The 26,014-nt window shown below is 44.4% G+C and overlaps 1 protein-coding gene across 1 annotated transcript in view; it reads left to right on the top strand.

The window, feature by feature from the left end:
• The window catches only part of ADGRB1 (adhesion G protein-coupled receptor B1), a 447,807-nt gene that overhangs the window by 256,748 nt on the left and 165,045 nt on the right, over positions 1-26,014 (top strand). Inside the window, exons 17-19 of the mRNA XM_078686666.1 lie at positions 4,215-4,290; positions 9,759-9,861; positions 11,815-11,858. Coding sequence (XP_078542792.1) covers positions 4,215-4,290; positions 9,759-9,861; positions 11,815-11,858 — 223 coding nt within the window. The remainder of the gene's footprint in view (positions 1-4,214; positions 4,291-9,758; positions 9,862-11,814; positions 11,859-26,014) is intronic.

Genomic DNA, 26,014 nt, shown 5'->3' with positions numbered 1-26,014 from the left:
TCCTGGATTCCGATGTTGCCGAGGCGCTGTACTAGGGTGCGGTGGCAGACAGTGTCGAAAGCCGCGGAGAGGTCCAGGAGGATGAGGGCCGCTGTTTCTCCGTTGTCCATCAGAGTTCGTATGTCATCGGTGGCAGCGATGAGGGCGGTCTCGGTGCTGTGGTTCGCTCGGAAGCCAGACTGTGAGGGGTCGAGGGATCCATTCGTCTCGAGGAAGGCGGCCAGCTGTTTGTTGACGGTCTTCTCGATGACTTTGGCCGGGAACGGGAGGAGCGAGATGGGACGGTAGTTCTTGAGGTCGGTGGGGTCTGCTGTGGGTTTCTTGAGAAGGGCGCTGAGTTCGGCGTGCTTCCAGCTCTCAGGGAAGGTGGCGGTGTCGAAGGAGGTGTTGATGATGTCCCGCAGGTGGGGTGCGATGACAGCGTCGGCCTTGTTGAAGACGTGGTGAGGGCAGGGGTCAGTCGGAGATCCGGAGTGGATGGAGTTCATTGTGCGGATGGTGTCTTCGGTGCTGATCGGAGTCCAGGTGCGGAGGGTGGTGGTGGGTGGCGTTGTTGCGGTTGTGGCTTCCGTTGGTTGGTTGCTGAAGCTGTTGTGTATGTCCGTGATCTTGTTGTGGAAGTAGGACGCGAGGGAGTTGCAGAGGTCTTGCGACGGGGTGATGTCATTGTTTCCGGCGTTGGGGTTGGAGAGCTCTTTCACGATGTTGAAGAGTTCCTTGCAGTTGTGTGCGTTGTTGTCCAGCCGGTCCTTGTATGTATTTTTCTTGGTGGCGCGGATCAGTTGGTGGTGTTTCCGGGTGGCGTGCTTGAGGGTGGTCATGTTGTCCGTAGTTGGTTCCCTTCCCGTAAAGGCATGCGTGGTAAAAGCATGCTTTGTAACGACGTACATCCCCTGAGATCTGAACATGTGAAATAGCTCTGTTCTCGGAGACCTGGGATTTAACATTATTAGCTGGAGAAATACCCACCAATCTGAGGAATGGACCTGTAAACTCTGTGCATTGTGAGAGATAGCTCTGATGTCTAAATCCAAATCATACCTTTCGCTGTCATGTGACGGAAGCTCTGCTGTGTGACGTCTGAGCCTACAAACGGTGAGTTTAGTGTTGCCTGAGATTAGTGTAGCCTGAGAGACCGCTTTGCTGTCTAAATCTAAACCCTGAAAGATTTGTGTAACGTGACTGGTAGCTCTGCAAGCTAAATTTGCATTATCTGTGAGATAGTTCTGCTGTGTGAGATCTGAACCTGAGGGTTTGCACCCAGTGCCGGAAAAGCAGGGGACCAGCTGCAATTATTGAGCCAGATCCACTGTCAGGGCTGGCCTCAGTAGAATATACTGGATGTGTCCCCTTGTCATTTTACGGCACAGGGATGCATTCCACAGCATCCACATATTGTCTAGAGCACTTTAGGTAACGCATAGACACACACATTAAACAGAAACAATAAATTATACAAGTGAGTAAATCAATGTACATGAAATTTTACATAAAACAATTAGGATTACACGGTGTAGAAGTCACACACCGTCCACAGTGGTAGGCATTTAGGGCCTGATTATGACTTTTGGCAGAGCGGTGGCATGGTGGTGCAAACTGCAGCCCAACGGACCTGCTGAAGGTCGCCGCTGCTCGCCCGCCCGCCAGAACACAACTTTTCAGTAGTCTGACGGGCTGTCCGTGTGGTGGTCCCGCGGTGGTGCCTTTGGAACAGGCACCGCAGTGGAATCCCACAACAAGGTTTGGCAAGGTCTCAAACGTTCATGCTGTGTAGGAACCTATGTGCATGCACACCGGGGGCACATGTTGTGCCCCCATGTGTGCATGGACATGAGGTTTAGGCACAATGGGCCCTGTAGGGCCTCCTTTGTTTTCTCTCTGCCAGGGTTTTCATGGTTTTGGAACTCTCATGAAAACCCTGGGAGAGAGGAAACTCATAATATGCTTGGCGGGACCACAGTTGCCTCTGGACCGCTATGCCACCTCCAGGGAATGGTGGTTCCCTCGTAGCGATCCCAGGGTGGTCCGACTGCCCAACTTGTAATTGGTCGGTCATACCACCTGTGAAGTGGTGGCTTGACTGCCACCGCCGTACCACGACGAGTCTGGCGTGCCTCAGAGCGCCAGACTTGTAATACGTCAGTTTATGTCAAGAGTATATGGCCCGGAAAAACCAAAAGTCAGGACTTACATAGTGGTTGGTGTTGCATGAATAAAACTTTATAACTACCCAAGAATCGCTTTTTAGCAACCTTAGAAAATGAACGCTTGAGAAACAAGCATTTGCAATGCAATCTGTCTCGCCTTTGGGACCTTATATGTATTTAGCTATGCAGCACATTAGTCTGGGTGCTGAAACATCTACTGTTCTTTAACACGGACAGAAAGTATGCACCAAACTGCGTAAAATGCCAGGCATGGGAACACATGGAGAGAAATATTGCCTTTCAGCGGCAAATTGTATAGTCTAAAGCTCTGTTTTTAATATAAAATCAGGGCCTTCGGTGGTCATATCACTGAAAATACAAGATTTGAAAAAAATATTGTTGTCTATGGGTGCTTGTGGAAGACAATTTCTATGGACTGGAATCTAGAGAATGCTAAAGTGATTCTGGTATTTTACTGACCTCTGCTGGTCGTTTTCTATCAAAAAGTTAAATAGATGCAGTTGCCAGCATTTTTTTTTTAAAGTCACTCTGCAGTAAGAAATTCTGGTATTTTACTGACCTCTACTGGTCATTTCCTATCAAGACGGTTAAATAGAGGCAGTTGAACAAGCAGAAAGCAATTTTGGTATTTTACTGGCCTCTACTGGTCGTTTTCTATCAAGACAGTTAAATAGAGGCAGTTGAACAGAAAACAAAGTCCCTAAGCTGAAGCAGACAAGTCCTAGGGCTGATCTCCAGAGCCCACAAAGCACATACACATATAAGTATATACTAAAGTATATACAAGAGGTCTTGAATGCTCGACCTAAAAACAGTAAGGTTCTAAACCCATGGTTTGCACTTTGCCTGCGGCTCCTTGATGTCGGTACATAGTTCACCGTGATATATTAGAAGGATTGTAACTTATAAAATGCAAGTAACAAATGGATCTCTGTGACAAAAGCAGTAACTCACCGAGCCAGCTACCTAAAATACAAATATGTGCCTGCAAGTTACTCAATATGATTTGCAGCAGGCACGTTGATCATCACTGCTACTTCATGAGTCAAAACTGTGACTAGATCAAACACAGATCTCTCCTAGAAATGCAATAACCACTAGAGTGATATTATTTTTGCTGGTGACACAAATAACCATAATCGAGTAAAATATTTCAAGTAAGTCAGAACAGATTTGCTGTTGCATTTGTTATTGTTTCCAATTTCTGTGCTGCAGATATTTTGAAAAATAAAAGTATAAGTTGACTTTCAGACTCATCTTTTTATGTCTCCTCCCCTTATGATTCCGCCCCTTCTTCTGCTACACTTTGAACCATTAATTTAAGGGTTTTCCGAAGTTTATTTTTTGTTTCCATTTCCAGCACTGCTTGCACCACCATATTCCATCAATTATTTAACCTCTTTCTTGGGAAATGGAGGCTAGTGGTGAAGGGGGTAAGCTCCACCTTAAAAATACCATTGCTTTAATATCAGAATCCCACTTTATAAATCATGTTGTTGCTACTGGGTTAATCTATGGATTCTCCTCTGACTTAGGGCTAGGGAGGGTGCAGACAATGCTATGAAGATGTGGTAGCTAAATTATGAGTTAATAATGCAGCAGTAGGTCCTGCTAGTAGTTTCTGTATACTGCTAGGTTGATGCAAAGATAGTCGAAATAGAACCATACAACGCATCTCAGTTCTTGTCTGCTGATACAGATCTCAGACGTTTGGGTCCATGCACCTCCCGCAGGCCCGAAAGGCAATCGTACTTGGGGTTGCGGATGCCGCAGCGGCGAGAATCCTCTGTGCTCTCCTTTTCACATACGCTGCCCGTCTGCACCTTGTCAGAAAAATTATGTGTACCCGCTCCAGCGCATCTGTCAATCATGTGAAAGCTGTGGTCACTTGAGGGGGGTTGAGGGTCAAACATAGTCCTGTGTTCGATGACAGTCCTGCTACGGAAGAGCCCTATGGGCCAGTGCCGCGCTTTAGTGTGTAGGTGAGGGCTAAGATGGCGTCCGCTCACTGTGTTGTGCTTCTTCTTCTTGTCTCTCTGCTTCTAGACACAGATGATTCCTCCGTGTTCGTGATCGGGACCGTGCTCTACCGGAACCTTGGCAGCCTGCTCTCTCTCCAGAGGTAAGTCATTTCGCTGCTTGAGTATTTGGTGATCTATTTCTCTGGTGCCACTGCTACTGTCTTTCTCTAGTCATGACTAAAGATCTGCTGGATGTCGAGAAGAAGCTAAGGACAAGGCCCAGCTGGCGGGTTAATAACATTAGGTCATCCATAGGTCTCTCTTGGGCTGGGAGTGCAAGAGTCTAACATTTACTGGGCTTCTTAATAATCCTCCAGAGGGTCCTTATCCCATGAAAGAATGACCCTTCGCTTGCTTACTTAAAGTTTATGAAGGACACACCACAAACTAAATTGATCGTTTGTGCTTTACACAGATGATATAGTACCCATACATCAACCCAAGTTTGATGAAATGCTGAGTTGATGCTTTTAGTATTCGAACCTGTGTCCTAGAGGCCTCACTTAGATCTCTGCTGCTGACAGCCTGCTGCCCTTGTTGTTCAGCTCCTCATGAGTGCCTAGTCAGGGGCGGCTCTTGGCTCATGGCGGCCCTGGGCAGGGAGCGTAGATAGGGGGCCCGAAAGAGGGGGTCCGGACGGGGCGGAGCGCGGAGGCCAGTGAAGAGGGGGAGGGTCAGGATGTTTGGAAGTGGAACAGAGCCGCCAAATCCCTGCCAGGGGCCGCCACGCAAATATGTATCCATCCTCAGAGGATTATTATATTAAGGATACATATTGGCGTGGTGGCCCCTGGGGTTTGGTTGCCCTGTGCATGTGCACAGTTTGCACATGCCTAAGGCCGCCCCAGGCCAAGTGAATGAGCCATCTTCTCATCAATGCCTGTAGCTTCCAGGCTTTAGTATACCTTTAAACAGCAGCTTTTATCTTTGCTATGATGGCACCTCTAGAAGAACCACACACACAGGAAGTGATGGCTTTAGTGCCTCTGTTCCTTGATGTAGTCTCTGTTTGTAGTTCATAGCCTAACACATGCCTAAGTCTGCCCGACCCATAGGTCTTCTGGAAGCTGCAGCCACCTGGGAATCCTCTAGACTACACTAGTTCCTTGTCAACTAGTCTACATTCCAGGCCTGTTCCAGTGTGGCTAAGTCTTGGGCTTTCAAATTAGTCCTGGAAGCCTGGGTAAGGCAGGTTTTGTTTTTGAAGAGTTTTGTAGAACTATTTGGTTACTTAGGAGCACTACCGGACACAATAGTGTTTAAATGTCGAGCAGCGGGGAGTGAGATAGAGTTTAGTGGGAAATGGGAAGCCCAGACTGATACTAATTGTCACACTCTACAGGTCCAAGAGGTTCAGTTGAAAGCGAGCCGAAACAGCTCAGTATAGGGCCCTTACTTAAACTGTAAATTGTATTGTCGGGCTCTGCCCTCACAATTGGGTTCAATATCTTTCATTAACATTAGGTCTTGGAAATGTCAGCTAGTCCTAAGAACAATGTCTATCAACAACAAAATGAAAAAGCCCCCAACCTGCTATCTGGGTAGCACACAAATTCAGACTACAGCCGAGTACAAATACCTAGGCGTAATCATCAACGAAGAGGGCGCGGTCGCCTCCCAGAAAGAGATGATTAAAAGGAAAGGGTTGGCATTAGCAGGGACACTGAAGAGTCTCAAATCAAAACTGACAGGAACGATGCTCCTCCCTCTCCTCCGGGTGGCAGTAGCTAAAATACTACCCACAATCACTTACGGCAGCGAATGCCTGAGAGGCAGAGGTGCCAAAATACCGGATAGCACTCTGGTCAATGCATACAGAACAGCCGCGGTCGGTAGGGGAGTACCTGCCGGGGCGGTGAAGTGGGGAGGGGGAGGGGCAGGGTGGGGGTTAGTAATGTATGGATAATGGAGGTTTGCAGGTAAGTAAACATTTAAATAAATCAAACAAATTTCGTTGCGTGCACTGCATCCCCAGATGCAATGCAGTGCGCGCAACGAAATTCGTTTGATTTATTTAAATGTTTACTTACCTGCAAACCTCCATTATCCATACATTACTAACCCCCACCCTGCCCCTCCCCCTCCCCACGTTACAGCCCCGGCAGGTACTCTCCTACCGACCGCGGCTGATACAGGATCTTGTTCAATCTCCCAAATTACTCTTCGGCGGCACCGATACGGCTGGACTTTGGCCTAATGAAACAGTCTTTGGCAAGGCAAGGATCATTTATCATCTGCTGGCATAAGATCAGAAACGCTGCCCCAAACACCTTAAACCATCTCCTTTGGCAAGAACTGCAGGGGTTGAATACATTACTTGCCAGAAGCTATCTTCAGGAATCTCTTGCAAAAACCGGGCTATCCCAGCTTTGGAACATACAAACCAGCCATGCAGCCTTTAGAAACTGGTTTGGAAATCAGTAAAAAAAAAAGGCTCTCGCTGGTTGAAGACAAGGCCGCGTTCTCAGGCAGAAGCCATGCCTGGCTGACAATAAAAAGCTTAAGAACACTCGCCCCCCAAAAGTATTTTGGCCTTGGCTACTCCACAATTACTAAATAATTTTTGGTGGAACACCGGCTGGGGATACTCCTGTTTACTCTGCATTTTCTACCTTGGCAGAGGGAGTCAACCTCATCCACCAGCCGCCTATACAGCACGGAGGGCCTGCCACACTTGCTATGCATATGTAAAGAGCTAATGGGGGAAAGGTCTTGGCTTCTCAAAGCTCATTTTAACTACAGAGGGATCCGCACCCGGAGACAGGCAGTGCTGGCCTGCTTTAAGCCTGGGGACCCACAGTTAAACTGCAGGCTGGTAAAATACCTTACGCTGGTGGTTTAGAAAATGCCATGAGCCAGCCTGCAGACTGCACCCCAGGGGCGTAACACAGGCCCATACATCCCCCGCAGTGCGGGGGGCCCTCAAGCCCAAGGGGGCCCACTCAGCACTGCAATTCGGCCTGAGAGCTCCTAATAGAGTCCGGAGGGGGCCCCTCCACGTACCTGGCAGGGGGGCCCCCTCAATTATCGTTACGCCACTGCTGTACCCCTTGCACCTAATGCCGCAATGGAAGCGGCCAGCTGAAGCCCAGCATCCTCGTCCTCCTATGTCCACCAGGTCCATACGCTTTGTTGTTATGGGCAGACAGTGAGTTTGACCGATGTGCCAGTAAAAAAGCTAAGGATTATGGGGACGCAGAGTGAAATGAGCAGGACAGTGGCTCTGAGGCTGAAGCACTGTTCTGTCAAGACAATCAGCCTGGGAGGGCAAAATGTGTAGCCGCCCACGCAGTGCTGGCCTCGCCTGATCTCTGCGTGCCGCGTCGTGCGCAGCCTAGTGTCAGATCCTGCTGGCAGCCATGATGCAAGATTCTGTTGTAAGTCCTCAAATGACCCCTGCTCAGATGTGTGCTGGACCTGTCAGCAGACGCCACAGCCCATGTTATGAAGGTGTGCAATCACTCTCTTCTGGGAATCCTATGGCTGTACTCCTTTCTTCAATGTTCTGTTACACCCGTGGTTCCAGCTGTTAATGCTGTACATACTTAGGGCCTGATTCTCAAACTGCACTTTGTAGTAAGTTATGTAGAAGTATAAAACATACAACAAAACGTACTACAAAATTTAAGTTTTGCCAATACTTATGCGTGGGGTGCTTTCCACCCGACTGCAGAGTTTTCACTCACGTAAGTATTGATTTTAGTAGTAAATATGGAAGGGACACAGGGAAGTGGGTGGGAAAGGGGCAGACTGACTACTAAAAGAGTTGGTATTAGGGAGGAGTAAAAAGGATTTAGAGACAGTAATAGATGTGTTCAAGGAGGGGCTTTACCCACCCATGCAAGAATACGCCAATTGCTTTACTCTTGGGTGGAGACATGTAACTTTCACTTTTGTAGTAGATTTATACTCCAAGTTTGTGAATACTGAACGTAATAAACAAACTACAAAGTGTAAACTTACTCAAAAGGGTAACTTACCTTTGTGAATCAGGCCCAAAGAGTTGACTGCACCACAAGACCTTGTTCTCAAGTCCTCAGTTGAAGCTTCCATCATGTATGTAATTACAGTTTTCAAAATAATCTGACATCCTTTTCAGGACACAGTCGGGTCTCATCATGCAAGACCTATCCTATGCACTAATCTATAAACAAAAGTGTGATAGAAATGTGGACAGTGAACGTCACAATATGATAACTGCGAGTTTCTTATTTGATAATCGCATTTCTGCAAACACTGGGACATCCCTGTCTCACATGCAAATGCATCAAAGGCACATACCCCAAAAAGGTGTGAGAAAGAATTGGAAAATACACCTGGTCTGCCAATAACATTCTGCGTAAAGCCTTCTTTTCAGAACCAGATCCAAAACAGGGGAGACTGATTCTTCTCAATGGTAGGCGCACGCCTCTGGAACAACCAGACCAATCAAATCAAACCCGGTATGCCCACTTGTTTAATACCCCTGTCATTGCCATCATCCTTAACTGTAAGCACTTTTACTAATCCACTCAGTGTAAGCCTCGACAGTATCAACTGTGGACAGGCAGTGGTGCAAACAAGACCACGCCAGTTATTCCACTGGATGGTCAGGTGATCACTGTAATCACAATCAGACTTGTCACCATGTATGTCAGCGCTGACCCTGGCCCATCCGACATTGTCAATTGACCATGCCCTGCCCAGTCATGTTGCTAAACGACTGGGATCCTGATTGCTTCAACCGCGTTCACACCCATCATTCGTACATGCTAGTTTTTGTGCTCCAGTGCCTAGAAGCAATTACATCGTTCAGTGTGCTATACAAGAATAGTAAGAGGCCACTGTCTTGTTTCATAACTTTTAAGCTTTGAATGGTTATAAGAATTTAAAGAGCAGCTAGATGGGTATCAAAAGCATTAATTGTTGGCTTGTACCAGCCAATGACTGGTGCCAATAGGTTTTGTGTGACTGTCCTCGGTGGAGGATGCGGTGGGTGCAACAGGCTAACTCTTCGGCTCACACTACTGCAAGTATCTTAGGATGATGGTCTCTTAAGTGTACAAACAGTGTGCCAGGCTGAGTGCCAAAGAAGTTAAGTTTCATAGGGAGTGGGTTACCTAGCAGACAGATAGGAGGGTGTGCTCCATCCATTCAGGCCTCACCACTTGGTCACTAGGAGACGGGACAGCATGGATAGTGCGCGAAGGAAGCAAGAGCTGGTGAAGAGAGGTCTACGGGGCTATAACAAGCGGGACAATGTACAAACGGGTCCACTACTATTTAGTACATGTTCGTGCCTTATACTGAATCTGTGTACTGTACCTGAGTATGTACAATAGCTATACACCATACCTATCTATTTTATAAAACAGCCTGTTCCTGTAGTTTGTGTACATTGTGTTGTGTTTATGTCTCTGCTGCTGTGAAGGAAACTAAGAACTTACTCACCAATGAAGGTTATATGTCTCAACCATAGAGTGTGTACCAACAGAAACAAGACATGGAGGAAGGACAATTATGTCTACAGATTAGTTGTAATTCACTGACTGCAGTTGTTCAGCATGTTTATATCACTGTTTGTCTTCAGGAATGCTACAGTGCTGAACTCCAAAATCCTCTCCGTCACCGTGAAGCCAACGCCGCGGGCCATCCAAGTTCCTCTGGAGATCGAGTTCTCCCACATGTACAACGTGAGTACAAGCGATGCCCCTGACTGAACAGAGCTCTGCCCAGGTTTCCAATGTCTGTGTATGAATAGCAAATTTAAGCAAAGTTTTTTGGACTTGTAGTCTAGTTTATACCATTTTAAAACCAGGACTACAAGTCCCAGAAGGCAAAGCAAAACATTGGATTGGAGGAGCAACTCACTTCTTGAAATAGGAAAACTTGAGAGTTCTCTCCTCAGCTACAGAGGGGCATGATCAACTTTACATCAGATTTGGCATATCAGGTTAGGCCCAGCTAATGTTATTTTGCTCTCATTTTATTGCCATTGAATAACTGCTGATTACAATGGGTGCCCTGTCTTTCAGAGGCACTGCCTAATGGCAGTAACACTTTACTAAAGTAGGGCTCACATTTCCCAGTTACACGCGTGAGTAGTTCATCAAATCCATATTTTTGCTTTTTCATTTTTCTAAAATCAGGACTTCAAGTCTCAGAATGCAAAGCAATAACATGGACTAGAGGTGCTCCTCACACATGTAGTGGGAAACATAAGTGCGCTGTTCAAAACCGCAGGGTCAAGGGTTTGTTGATGAATGCCTCCTGTGTCTTTCTTGACAATGTTTCAGATTTCTTTCATCCAAGGCTAAATGTAAAATTAATAGACACTATGTTAGTTCTGCATCAGTTGTACACAGCATTAGTGCAGTGTTGCCCCAAAACTCCTGGCAACTGTGGAGCAAAGAGCCGCATTTAGTTACCAATAATATATCAAATGATATTTGAAGCTTACATCTATAGATGTGAAAAACCAATATATTCAACAATGTACCTCTATTACCTAGATTACAAAATATTCCTCCCGTCAATAGTCTTATAATAGATCACACAAAAATCGGTTCACTGCTCATCGTATTTCAAACTTAGTACAAGGTGTTCATTTCCGATTCACATCTCTACATCAAGTATCTTTGAACAATCAAGTGTCTTGTTACTGAACTTCCCAAAGAACATGGGGTTTGTGTAGAACTGAATTCAAAAATGGCGGCCAACATGTTTCACCCTCTGGACTTCTTCAGGGCTCCTGCAGTATCTTTTTCTCCTATGTGAGAATAATAAGTAGCAAGTTCGCAGTGCGGATGCATTAGCGGGAGTAGTTGCTAATCTTTAGTCTTTGTATATTGGATATAGCAATATTTGAAACTTAGTGTATTGGGTAGTAGCTGTACAGGTATTGTTATAACCTCGGCTTGGTAACGTGGAAATGGAAAGTATTCTAATGCGGGATCAAGCCGAGGTTATATGATACCCATGCCGCTACTCTATAGTGGACAGAAGGGTGTGTTGTGATTGGCTTCATTTGATCTCATGAACTCTTCAACACCACATTTGTTAGCGTTGAACGTTGATCTCACTGAACAAGTCAAGAAGGGTATATTTTGACATCTTAGCATGGCAGTCTTATGTTAATAATGGATCTCCAAGATTGGACAGAGTAATAGAGGAGCACATTGTTTTCAGACACCCGTGAAACTTCAGAATCACCCAGCTTCCCCTAATGATACATTGAATTATGGCGGGAGCTGTGGACTAATAGTGAGACTAAAAGACTTAGATCCAGAAGATCTATGATATAATCGTACCTTGCACATTTAATTAAGTTGTCCTTTATTGGGCAAACCATGTCTCTTCTCTGTGCTTCATTTCTCTCTGACATTACAGGTAAGCTAAAAATCATCCCACCCGAGAATATTGCCCTCAATAAAAAGCTAAATGTGTAGCATCTTCCAATAATTGTTTGGAACATTTGAGAAGCCACTGCATAAGAAAAAGAAACATGTCAGATTCGGAAATAACATTTTAAGACTTGAGGCATGCAGTAAATAAAGTAAATGGCATAGAAATCAATTATACAATATCACGCCTTCCCAGTAAATTGACAACACACGTGATGTATTCCCCATATTCTGTTATTCCAGGGAACAACAAACCAGACATGCATTCTATGGGATGAGACGGACATGTAAGTACGCCCCCGCTTTTGGTATCTTTAGATTTAATGCGCTAGTGTTCTGACTACGTTGTGGATTTATTTTGGGCTACTGTGTAATAAATTGATTATTGTTTTGTATTTGTTCGGTCCAGCTAGGCTTTGTTGCGATATGTACATTTTTGTGAATATGCTGTTTATAAATGACATTTTGGCGCTCACCAATTGTTTTGCTTAGTGTTTATTACTGAATTGCATGATATTGCATTTGACCTGTCAACCAGTTAGATTTGTGCCTGATTTAAATAATGTCTACATAAATAGATGTATGTGCATTGAATATAAGGAACAAATTTACTTAGTAATGTTATTAGGAATCTTGCATTGATCTATTCCTCCTGGAACTCATTTGTATACACCTGATTGATTTGAAATGTGGCTGCTTCAAAATATAAAGACCTCAAAAGAAAATGATGTGCTTTTTTCATTATAATGCAATAGGTGATTAAAAAAATGGATTTTATGCACACATGCTGACAATACTAAAGATAACATTTTGAACTGAGTAAGGTGTGTGACAACTTTGGAGGGTGGTTTAACATGTGGATTGTTCTCTTGAAAATAATGCAACCTTAAGGCCTTAATGAAGAGTTGGATTTGTACAATCTTAAAAACACAACATTGAAAATGTAGTCTAAGTGGAATGCTTGCATTTTTAATATTAAAGTCTCAAAAATATGAATGTCTAACCACTTTGTGTTAGCATGCTAATGAAATTACCTCATATATTACCTCATATATGGCTTATATATGTTCTCAATGTTAATTTATGCTTTTAATTGGCACCATTAGACTAATTTGGGAAGTTTAATTTCATGATATCTAAGGAATATATTGTTCATAGATTGATTTATGAAGTTATTAAATGGTAATGGGAGGAAATCATTGTTTTGCACTCTGGTGGTGGCTGTTCATTTTGTATAGCTAGGCTCTGGTTTTATGTGGTATTAAATTAACAATTAGTTTTACATACCTCTTCGGGTGTTGAACTTTAAAACTATTGGATAGTTTTCCTGATATTTCCTGATCCTTATTCGCCAGAAAACTTGACTGAATATTTCCTGTTGCGGATTTTTTCATAAAACATGGACATTAATGTTGGTAGCAGTATTTAGATGTCAGTAAAGTCTATTTTACGTATAAATACAAGTACTTTGCAAGAATGTATTTTCATTTGGAACATCGAAATGCAGAGGCGCATGTTTTATTTTATATATATATTTTGATATAGGAGTGCTTTCATTCCTTCGTCCATGAGTTCATTTGTTGAGATATTCATTCTTATGTCTGACCACTCTAATCTATTTCTTAATTTGATCTTTTATTTGTTGCTTTGATTATTCATTCGTAACCTCATTTGTTGAGAAGGGAGAGTAATCCTTAATTTTTGTAATGATAAAATGAAAGATGACAATTGACTTGATGCATACTATTCACTTAGCTAAGAGTTTGTTCCTTGAAGTTTAGAATTTTACTCATTCACTCACTTCCTTTGCAACATAATATCCACACACTCACTCATTCACTCTACCATTCCTGTACTCAGTTATTTCCATTCAGTGGCAGGACTGAAACTTTGATAGGAGGATAGATAAAGGCATGGGCAACGATGTATATCCCCATTTACTGTGAAAGCTTTACCAATCTAATGGTGAGCTGTCCTTTTTTTCAACACCGGCTCCCAATGTTATTTGTGATGTGATGTTCTGCTATAGGATATTGAGTGATGTGTTGCTATGTTATTTTACATAACTTTATACTATATTATTGTCATTTGTATAGCTCTCTGTCTTCCATTTATATGGCATCGCAGTGCTTTTGGTGGTGCTTGAAGATTTTTCCAAATGGTTCAGAGTTTTCATTCCTGGACTGGAGTTTAATTCATCTTGTGTAAAAATGTTCCGATGTATTCAAACTTTGACAAAGTAATACGTTTCTGTAAATTAACAACACTCACTTTGGAGTTTGTTTTCTAATTTTGTTTTGCCTGCCTCAATCTCAACACAACTAAACTTTAGTCATATCCAGCTTGTATATTGGGATCAAGAAATCTTATTCTTTTAATAACTAGCGTCTTAAAGTTTGACCGTTCATGGCTCCTATCCTATCTGGTTTGTAGGCTTCAATTGAACATTTCTTCCTATCCCTCCCACTCAAATAAGACCGACCACAGCGCCCCCACTTCCCGAAATGTGGACTGCAGGCTGTCCCCTGGACATTTTAGTACCCATTTTGGCCACTGGATGCCAGTACTGCACCAGCAGTTTTCTTTCCTAACTCCTCTAGGAGACAGGAGACATTCCTCTCTAATTATCTACAAAAGAACACAGCATCCTGGAAACAATGGAAACCGCCACACTGAATACCGTTTTAATGAGATTAGGCTGCATTAATTACTTGATTAGTCTTCTCTAATTAAAGTGTCCACAATGAAAAAGTACAAATGATCTTGGTGGAGCTGTGATGATTTTTTCTATTTTTGTTGTCATCGGCTACTGAACAGCGACATTCATTTTGCAGAACAGCCAATGGTCTGTGGAGGGAGTTTGAAATGCAAGATGCATGTAACAAGCAGAGTGCCGCTTGTGAATTAATATTTGTGCACAAAAGTATGTGCTCTATGTTCACCTCTTTAAATATATCAGACTTGGTGAGGGAACAGAATTCTGCTCACGATTGCACGTCTGCTGCGGTGTAAGAGCAGCCTTCCTTCCACAGTTTGAAGGACAACCTGATGCATTAGATCCCTCGCACCCCCGCCACACACCCAAAGGGTGGTTTAATATCTGCACCATGTATGGTGGCCTGAAACGCACCCCTAAAGGGACCTCATATTGATCTGCGGTATTAAAGATGAGCTTAGTATTTTGAGCTCCACTCTGTGCTGATGAGATTAGGGTGTGCGTAAAATGTACGCCAGGTGCATTCTTCTCCTTGCATAATGACAATTTATGCTCTAGCTTATTGTGCACCCGCAAGAGCAATAACTCATTAGTTTATCGCAAGGCACAAAATGGTCCATGCACTCACAACCTACTCATCTGAGCATCACTATCCTGAATCACTACTCTTACACTACACACCCACCGTGGAGGACCATCTGCTCTACAACTCTGTGCCTTGCCCTTGTCCTTCCTGCGTCCTCCCCTCAACCTCTGCAATGCCTTCTACACAGTTTCTATGTACTAGTCTTCTTTGCACACTTACTTCTCAAAACTAATTTCATGCTGGACGCCTTTATCCTAAATCACAGGCTCCTCGCTGGTGGTCTACATCCCCTCTACACCACGCTACTAACTCTTCTGTGTCTGGCCCTCACCCTCCACCACCACATGGTGGCTACAGAGCGGCATTCGCAACAGGGCTCACTTCTGAGGGCTCATAGGTTGGAATCACTTGATAATACATCCACGTCTGTCTGGAACCCAGGATGAGGATATTACACACAAGATGTTTTAAGGCATGGACAAAGTGGGCTATTGCCCAGGGCCCCACCTTCCAAGTGTCCCCCTGGGAAAGTAAACTTTCTATTTCCATATGTAAGCCTCTCTCTTCTCTGCCTACCTCTACCTCTGAGTCTCTCTCTCTCACTTTGCCCAGTGGCATGGGCGGCTCCTCTGTTGGAGTGGATGAGTGTTGCACCACTTACATTACCCTGAGCAGAGCGTCAGGACGGGGGCAGGGCCGCTGCTGAGTGACAGCAACAGGGAGGAGGATAGGCTGCCTTTTACACCTGTTTGTTGCAAAGGCCAACCACACATGCGCACTTTAAACCTCTCAACCCTGCACTTACTCTCAACTCTTAAGGTTGAGAGTAAGTGCAGACCTCCAGAGCACTGTGGAGCGCCGAGTGAGTTCGACACTCCAATCAGGGCATTGCTCACATGCTGAATGTGAGTGGCACCAGGATTTAGCAGGTGAATGTCCTGGTGGCCAGGCTGCTGTGGAAAGGAAGAAGACATCCGCACCGGAGGATGTCACATTTGTCTCCAAGTACATTTTTAAAAAATATTATTTTTGTGTGTACGTCCGACCCCCTATAAATGCCAGTCGCCACTGCCCAGTGGCATCTTGAGGGTTTTTGAGAGCACTTGAAAGACATATTCAACTGTTTTTTGTTTGAACCCCAGTTATTAAAGTTTGTTTGGCATCAGGTGAGCTTTACTTGGTAGAAAATGGGCAGTAAAATTCCAAACAGGGGCCCACAAAATATGCCTTGCCCAGGGGCCCAAAAATCCTTAAAACGTCACTGCCCGTGTGGAGAGAAAATGACATTGTATCTAGTGGGCTAATGCAAGCCGCACTAGCCACATGAACTTTGTGTTTGGAGAATGGACCTGACAAAGATGTGAACACATAGACTGTGGAGCTAACACCATGCTGCACACTAAGACTGACAGTAGGGCATGTGAGTCAGGGTCGGACTGGGAACGCAAACCGGCCCTGGCAATTTAGTCGAGCCGGCCGCTGATGTGGAGAGGGTTGGGGTGCCCTTGTAAAACACTGCAGCTGCTTTGGTTACAGGGGGCAAAAATTGCAGCTATGCTGCAAAACTGGCCCTGGTAACAAAAACAGCCCCAAGGGAGCCAAAACCGGCCCCCATCCTGGCGGCCCACGGGGGAAATACCTGGTGCCCGCTACGGCCAGTCCGGCCTGATGCAAGCTGACTTAATTGAATATAATTATGGTGTGGCCTGGTCTCATGACATGGATGGAGGGTGCAAGAGTGAAGCTGGTACTACTGTGCACACATCTGTGGTGGGAAGGAGGACAATTACACTTTTGAAGCATCGATGGTGGGGGAGCGGGTGGAGCCGACAGTGCTTTGACTGTCGTAGGGATGGAGGTTGTAGCACTGCTTTGTCACATGAACTGTGATAGGAAAGAGTAAGTCGACACGTAGCAGCAAATTTACTAAAAATCCAATCAAAAAGTTGCTGCACTCCATTGCATTGTCCTCTAGCACAGGCACACTTCAGGCTACCCTGTACCATGCACACACCTTTGTACCATACTCAAGAGTGTGTGCATGATGTCTAGCATCAGTGTTGTACTCGAAGGGTAAAGAACACGTTTCTCAAACATTATGACTGCCTCGAGGAGGCATACATTTCTTGGCACAAAGCCTTATCTATCTTTCTGGAGATAAGACTTTATGTCAAAAACACATGGGTGTTTGCACTGGAACACGCATGTACCACCCATGGTACATCCCCTTGACCTAAAGTTGTGCAAAGTGTTGCACTACTTTGCATTACTTTAGGACTGCTTTCCAGTGCAACCCTTCATATTTGGTGAGAAGTAAATCCTAATTAAAGACTTTGTTTCAGTTTGTGTCATTTTTGTGAAGCAAACTAGGCCCATAGTGTTAGTAAACCTGGGTTATAGTATGTTTATGGTGGAGCCGACATTTCTGTGCACATATGTCATGTGATGGGAATGGCAGAGCTGACACTGCTGTTCAAACACAGCAGTGAGCCTCATACAGTCCCTCTTACATTGACTGGTGTTGAGAAGTGGGAGATGTGTGTACTGGATATGCAAATTTGGGGCAGATTTCTCAAACCTTTGTGCCAGTGCAAAGTCCCAAAAGTGATGCAAACCGAGAGGGTCGGACTGGTCTGTTGGGCAATCAGGCAGTGCCCGATGGGGAACGTCCTTTACAACGGAACTTTTACAACGAAGTACCGTTACGACGCAGGTTTAACAACGAAAGTCATTACAACGACTTTCGCTGGAGGGCGCTCTAGGATAGGTAATAGTTTAATTTACTATCCAACACCTTCTCTACTATCCATGGGGACTGGAGAGTTGGAATAGTAAATTAAACTATTCACTATCCAGCGCCCCACAACGCAAGTCGTTGTAACGACTTGCGATGTTAAACCTGCGTCGTAAAGGTACGCGTTGTAACGGTATGTGTTGTACCGTCATTCATCCTGCCCGATTGGCTGGTCGGACAGGTCAGTGTCTGGACTGTTGTTTGGGATGTTTGTGGACCTCTTTTATGGTCTGCTGGGACACTTTTTACTGCTGATTTTCCTGATAGCAACACAAACGTTGCCTATGCCAAGCTCAGATTCCCTACATTGTGTTTCCAGAAGTTCAAAATGGCCCCAATTTGCAAACATTCCACTTTTTTAGCTATCTAATTCACTAATGTGGCTCGTTTTCTTTTGGGTCCCGGGCCTATTTTCTGTCCCAGTCCGTCCTGGTAAATCAGCGCAAAGTTTCATAAAGTATTTACTTTCCTGCACAAAACTTGCATTGGTAAATAGCCCATAAAGTGGCATAAAAACATTTTGCACTACTTTGAGTTCAAGGGGGCTTTCCCCTGCTAAGGCTTTTTTTTTTTTTACACAAAACCCCTCTCTAATAACATTTGTAGACAACGTTTTGCAGGTAAAATTTACACCTCCACTAAACAGTAATGTTAAAGTTAAAGAAAGGAGTTTTTTCCCCAAACTTTTAAAACTTTGCAGGGGTGCTGTACCACACAGCACACATACAAAGTTGGAAAAGATGTAAAACTAAGTCTAAGCATCGTTTTTTTCTGGAATGCTACCGTTCTCTACGGAGCGTATGCTAGACATCTGGAAAACACCATATGGTGCTATGGTGCAAGGGTGCTCGTGTGGCACAAGGCAGCATAAATGCACCCGCACCGAGAGAGAGCAACAGCACCATATCTTATCAACATTAGTTGCTGCATAGCGTTGCATGACGTCTAAGTAAATTTACCCCTTTGTCTAGACAACTTTCCAGTACAGCACACACACCTTTGCAAGATGGTGCAAAGGGTCTCTACAAGGCCCATGGCTGTCTGATTGTGGGCTAGAGCTGGTGGAGAGAGCAGCAGCACTGTATAAATAGGGATCTGTGGGGGTCTTTCACACTAGCTCTGTGCAGCAACCATTGTTACTGCACTGCGTTGGGCTAGAAATTAGTAAATACCCCCCTTAGAAAGTGGAGCACACGGTTCTCTGCGCGCCGGGACTGGGGGAGAGCCGAACAGAGCTGGCACTTCATGTACAGTGTGGGTAAGGCGTTGGAAACGTCGTTTACAACGCGGTCGATACATCGCGATGCCATTACATCGCGGTTTTTAGAACGCAAGTCGTTACAACGACTTGCGCTGGATGGCGCTCTAGGACAAGGAATAGTATAATTTACTATCCAACACCTTCCCTACTGTATGTAGACTGGAGTTGGAATAGTAAATTATACTACTCCTAAGTCCAGCGCCCTCCAACGCCAGTCGTTGTAACGACTTGCGTTGTAAAAACCGCAATGTAATGGCATGCGATGTATTAGCATGCGTTGTAATGTCATACAACCGTAAGGCGTAGCTGACAGCACTCGGCACTCATCGCCTGATTTTGTTCGTAAGTCGAAGTGATTTTCTTGAGTGTGCATCACCGAGTCGTTTGTGATGTAGACGCTTCCTGGTCGGCTGCTTGTCCTTCATGCCGACTCGGACCCTACATCCCCAGCTCTGTCTGCCCTAGGAAGGCATCAGGCGGTCATAGGGAACCTGTGATTTCCCCTAAGGCCACTATGTTCCTAAACCTTGCTAGTTATGTTAAGGTGACCAAGGCCTCGCTGGAATAAAGGCCATATATAAATGTAATACTTTTGACTTTCATTAACCGTGCTCCGCACCCTCAGGGACATGCCATGCATTAAAGGAAGCTGGCATTAATTCATTAGCCTGTCTGTGGGGAGACCTGGGTCATGTGCCTGCTAATTGAAGCATCTCTATTTTTAAGCACACTTTATCCTTGAATGTGGCTGTAGTGCTCTTCTGTACAATTACAGACTTCCAAAGCCTCTTTAATAATAAGAGATCACATTGGAGGGTTCTTGGTGAAAATCATTTGGGCTGTTTTCTGGGCAGTCACAGGCAGCATGGTAAAGCATCGGTCAGCGGGTAAAGTTTAAGGGACTTTGTATCGCCCATAAGGCACTTCACAAAGAAGTGCCAAAATTCCTATGGGACCTTTTTAGATGGTATTCCCATAATAGACCTCTGTGATCGGCCAATGCCAATCTGATGCCTATGGTCAGAATTAAAAAGACGAACTGGGGGGGGGGGGAGAGTTTCAGTTACAATACCATCAAGGAATGGAATTTCCTTCCTCTATATCTTAGAAAAATTCCCTCCCTTCTTGAGTTCAGAAAACACCTGAAGACCTGGCTTTTTTAGAAGCAGTAGTCCATAGTACAGTATGTAGCACTGGAAGCGCCAAGACACTTATAAATTTAATTAATTGCGCTGTATAAATTTATCTAACATAACATAACATAACATAACATTGAGGTGAAACCTGACAATTTCGGCTTGAATGCCAGAGTGGTCCGCTTCTGGGTTAAGGAGTGTGGAGTTGTGTTCCGGTGGTTAAGTTGCAGGGCCCTAATCTCGAAGGTAAGTTTGCATGTTTAGATCACACATAGATCTACTCCTACATCATGGAGTAAATCTCATGAATGGAGTTCACCATTTGCATGTGTATGTTTACACCTAGATGTAAACCTACAAGTCTCCACCTCCCTCAAGTGAGATGCTACCATAGAAGCATGTCTGACCAAAGAGTTACTATTAGTGAGAGCACACTTGCTGGTTGAGATCTCTGCCACCAGGACGGATATCTCCCTAGAAAAATTAATATGGAACTTTAAGAAAATAAATTCATTTTAAAGTTTAAAAAAAACATTATTTATATTTCAATGAAAAAATATTAAACACAAATTTCCCTAAATCCTACTCATCTAGGGCTACCACAGTAGCAAGGGACAAAACACGTGCACTAAAACTTAACGTGTTTTTAAATGTTATCTTAATTAAATATTTTTATTTTTGTTTACCTTATTTTTAATTATATTAAAATAATTAAATGTAATTGAATGTCCATTCCCCACCCACCCCCAATTTGTGTTGAGTGTGTCCCAATCTTGGATCCAAGTTATGTATTGTTTGTGATTTGTTTTTTAGATAAGTAACAATACATTGTTATAGAAATGGTATATATAGTAAACAATTATTGTGTTTTATTTGTAAAGAATATTTAGTAAAAATGTCAAAATAATTGAAATACGTTTCTTTTCAAATGTTATTTAATTTCCTGTATGTCATACATTTCCCTGTGTGTTATTGCCTGCCTCCAGGGGTTTCTATGGGGATGTGTTGTAGTACCAATAGTTGGCAATGTTCGATCAATTAATGATTGATTGATTGGTTGGTAATGTAAGGCGCTTGGCTTACTCGGGGCAGCGGATCTTCATACTGAAAAGATAGGTGCATAGGGGAGATATCTGACTGGGTGCTAGTGAATTACTTTTTAGGAATATGTTCATTATTACTACTTCATGTACTCCAAACTAGCTTTTGTAAATGAGGCATGTAGACTTTGGAACCAGGAGGCTTATTTCTAATCCTGACTTCTCCACTTGATCACACTGTGCAAATATTACGAGCTGCCATATCTGCGAACACTGGAGCTGTTCTGAAATTAGTTTAGTGCCAGGTGTGAATGCATGCACTAGTCTGAACTGACTGGGTTCTCTTATGAATAAGTGCTCATATTCAGAATATAGGGTTAGCATAGGTTGCGGGTAAATAATATTCAAGGAAACAGCAAGACTTAAACAAAATATGGATTTGTAACTCCTTTTCATATCCATTTTCTTGCATGTTAAGGCCATCATATATATGTTTGCAAAGCTTTTTAATTGAGATCTTACTAATAAGGACTTGTTACATGACACCATATTGGTTGCAAACCAAAATTAATTTCTTATTCTTAATATCATGATATATTTCAAAGAGGTGTGTTGCTTTCCCTAATGATGTCACAATCAAAATGAAAAGACAAAATCCTAATTTAAGACAAAATCCTAACTTAAGACAAAATCCTAATTTAGGACAAAATCCTAATTTAAGACTACTAAATGCCTTCTGTGAATACCAAAAGTAGTACGTTTAAGATTTTGTCGTAAGTTAGCTCTGTGAATCGGCCCCTGAGAAATTTGCATACCCACAGTTCTCCATGCAAATTGATTCTCTTCTGAAAACCCCTACTCTGAGGCAGCTGGAAACTATGTGATGTTTAGATGATTATGTTATGTTATGTTAAAACAGCACTTTTTGAGCGCACGGCTACCCAGAACGGGTGTCCCGGCGCTTTGGCAAAGAGGCCTGAACATAACCAAGAAGACCCAAAGGCGGAGACACTGTAGACGCATGGTTTAAGCGGAGAAAAGGACCGTCTTTAGCTCCTTCCTAAAGGCCAGAAGATTATTAGCCTTGCGGAGCGAAAGAGGGAGCTCATTCCAAAGACTGGCCGCCATGAACTGGAAAGACCGGCCTCCCATCCGCACACGTTTGATCACTGGTACCTCCACTCTAGCCAGGTCAGCAGATCTCAGATTCCTCCGGGGAACGTAGAAAGAAATACGCTTCCTGAGGTAAGCCGGGCCGGTGGAGTGGAGGGCTTTAAACGCCAACGTGAGGACTTTAAACCTAATTCTGCAAGGCATTGATAGCCAATGCAGCCTACCGCGCAACAGAGAGGCTCTAACTCTCCGTGGAAGGCCAAAAATGGCTCTGGCCGCTGAATTTTGCACAGTTTGCAATCTGGACACCAGATATTTGGGCAGTCCGGCAAAAAGTGCGTTAGCGTAATCTAAACGCGATCCCACAAGCGCTTGAACAATATTTTTACGATATTGTAAGGAAAGCAGTGGGAGAAATTTCCTCACCATCTTGAGGATGCCGAAGCATTTCCCCGCTAAACCCGTGATGTGTGGACGGAAGGAAAGACTGTCGTCAAACACCACTCCCAGGTTTTTTACTTGGGAGGAGGGTTTCTCAGGTGGAAACATATCAGGGGGCCACCATGACTTCCAACCAGGGTCAGGGGCGCAGCCAAAAAAAAGCAACTCGGACTTATCCGAGTTGCATTTCAGGCTCTGGTGCTGAAACCATGCAAAGACTGCACTCAGACAGTCTCTGATTCTGCCGCCGTCAAAAACCTCTCCCTTCCTGCAGGTAAACAGGAGCTGGGTGTCGTCAGCGTATGAAATGACCCGGGCTCCAAATGCCTCCGCAACCTTCGCCAAAGGGGCCATATAAATGTTAAATATGGTGAGCACTACTTTTCTATTTCATATTATGGTGAATGCTATTTATAATTTTTCTATACTTGCTTTAACAATAGAGTGATTTGGGGATTATATATCCATTTCACGAATGTTTGAGTAATTCCAATCTTTTTAGGAGGTAAAGTGCGGAGTATCTGTAGATATTTTTGTGAGATTTGAGTGGAAATTTAGCATCATGGAAATTGCTAGCCAAACTGAGAGACTCCCTTTAGATTGGGGACATTGGCGCCAGTTGATGAAAGACATGAGGTTATTGAACCGGGTTAGGACTATGAGGTCGTCTGGCACTGCTCTCTTGAAAGAAGCAGTTTGTTGAAAATAGGAAGCGAGACAAGGATGGTAGGGAAAGGGGTATTGACAAAAATTAAAAGGAAGGAATACACAAGAAGAAGAGATAGCGGAAGATGGGGAATGCATGTTACTAAGGTTAGTTAGTGTAAGAGGAAGAAAGCAAGGTGGGAGAAGAGGGGGTTATAGTGAGCAAGAGTAAAGAGCATCAGTAAGGCACGGGGAGAGTGAGGATGATGAGGACTGGAAAGGTGAGAAGAACAGGGACGGTTAAAGAGAGAGAAACACATACATTTAAGAAACATGAGAGAGCATGGGGACTGCACTGAGTAATAAATAGATATTAGAGAAGAAACAGAGTGGAAGATAATTAGAGAAACAACAAGAGAGGGAAAGGACCTAATGAAAGAGACAATGTAAGCGCAGGTCAGGAGTAAGAGTATCTAAAGAGGAAAAGGAGCACAAGAGGGAAACATTGAGGTAGATATATGAAGTTTTGGGCCTTTCTTAAAAGGCTGTTTGTTATAGCCTGTGACTGATTTCTTAAAATCCTCATGTACGAAGTCCACCTCACCCAGCTACAATACTTTAGAAGTTTAAGATTTGGAGTAAAAAACAGGCCTTACGACTTAAGTGATCTGTTCATTAACACAGCCTATCAAAAGCTACGTACTAATATATAAAGCTGGTAGACAGCAGGCTCCACTAATATGAAAGGTCACAGGCCCGTGCGCCAACTACATCATGGGAGACCAGCTCTATGTTAGTGCAGTCACCAGGCTCCCAGTGGAGAGGCCGCCTTTACAGCTTCATACTGCCTTGAAATAGTTTGGTGGTTGTAGATCCCTGCCAGAAGAGACTTTTCAAGTGACATCAGAATAAAGTCTTTAACCAGGAGCCTAATCGATGCAGACAGTCTCTGAGGACACTATGGGGACCCACTGGTAATCCTTCTTGCAGCAGCCCCTGGAGAATACAGCCGACTCCAGTGGAAGTACAGATTTACCACTGGAATGGATGTAGATGGAACCTATTGTTCAACACAGGATCCGGATAAGGGTCTGTGGATAAGGTCGCGACTGTGCCCATGGGATCCGACCAGCACGCTTAGCCTTAGGTGGAATAAAGCGGAGTCTGCTGTCCAGCCAGGTCCACCATGAGTCAGTAGAGGGTGGAGGAGGAAGCCACACTCCCACAGCTTGCAGGCACACACCCCTCATGCATAGACAGTAGGGTGGATAGCGGGCGGGCACGATCTTCCAAAAGAGCAGTGTAAATTAAGAAAGAAGCCTCAGTCAGCCACTGCTTATCTGCTGCTGCCATCCAACTCTGGTCCCTGAGTGTACCCGAGTGGGGTGAGCCCGCAAAAGCCACCATGCTTCACCCAGTCCTGAACCTAAGTGCCTGTTTCCAGCATGAACCCCTATGTATAGCTGGTACCACTAAAAACAGTACTAATAGACTTTCCTTCATCGAAAGGTAAGTATATTTCCAAATCTGACCCTGGACCTCAGTTTGCTTTTCTGAAACCTCATCTACTCTGCATAGAGTGTCTGCCCAATGGCAGTGGAATTATCACACCATTGTCTAAGAAACCTGTAATTAATCCAGTCATTTTGAAGAATATTTCCCCTTCACTCTCCTTCCGTCCATCCCCAAAGTGATGAAAATACATCTGGCAAAGTGTCCCTCTCGCTATCCGCTTGCCCAGGGACTACTGGCCTTGGCTCCGACAGGCTTTGTTCACCTGCACAGTGCACAGGCAGTGCTGTCCTCAATGACCTGCAAACCATCAGGGACAAGAAAGTCCAAGCCAGCCTCCTGGTACTAGACATGTCCATCACACCTGATACGTTCGGCCATACTGTGCTAATCAACCCTCTCAGGTTAGAAAATCGGCAGACTCAGCTCATGGGTGTTTCTGGTCCTCCGTCTCAGAACGGATGCAGGTGGTTTCCTTGCTGCCGGGAGGTTTGCAGAAGTAAGGGGTACCCTCTCCCATTTTACTTAGCCTGTATTTCGAACCACAGGGTGAATTTGGGAGTCATTTGCCTTTTAGACCTTATGCCACTGATGCCCATGTATTATTGATGTTTGGTCGGTCCTTGACCAGCTGACGCCTGCATTCTCTTCAGATCTGGATGGTTGGCATCTTCTTGAACTTGAATGGAAATAAAATAGTGGAATGGGTGATTGGCAATGCGATCCCTCCACTGGTTATCTAGCTGGTTGCTGACCACCAGAGACCACCACCTGCATCGATCGTCTCAGTAAAAAACCTCGGCGTTCTGTCTGATCAATATCTTGCCCTGAGGTGCGAAATGCCTAGTTCACCCGTGCCAGCTGTGATGCCTTCCTCAGTGGTAGGTGCACGTGTGCTGTCATGCTTGGGTTCTTGTTGGTACCAGGCAGGGAGGTTGGTATGTGTCTTTTGTTGCTTGGACTATGTCTTGGTGGCTTGATGGTCCCCCCACTCCCTACCAGTCAAGTGACATGTACAGTTCAGAAAATTTTGGACGGCGCATTGGGATTTTTGCAGGATGGGCCTTTGTTTTTGGCTAACCATGGGGCACATTTATTATGGTTCTGCATCGCCCTTGCGTCACGCGTGGTAAAGCATGGGCGACAGACAACCTAGCATGACATTCAACAAGCCACGCAAGGACACCTTGCGTTGCCCT

Source organism: Lissotriton helveticus, chromosome 4_1, assembly GCF_964261635.1.
Source record: "Lissotriton helveticus chromosome 4_1, aLisHel1.1, whole genome shotgun sequence".
Lineage (NCBI taxonomy): Eukaryota > Metazoa > Chordata > Amphibia > Caudata > Salamandridae > Lissotriton > Lissotriton helveticus.
Note: the sequence above shows the minus strand (reverse complement) of the source record. Positions and strands in the feature narration are given on the sequence as shown.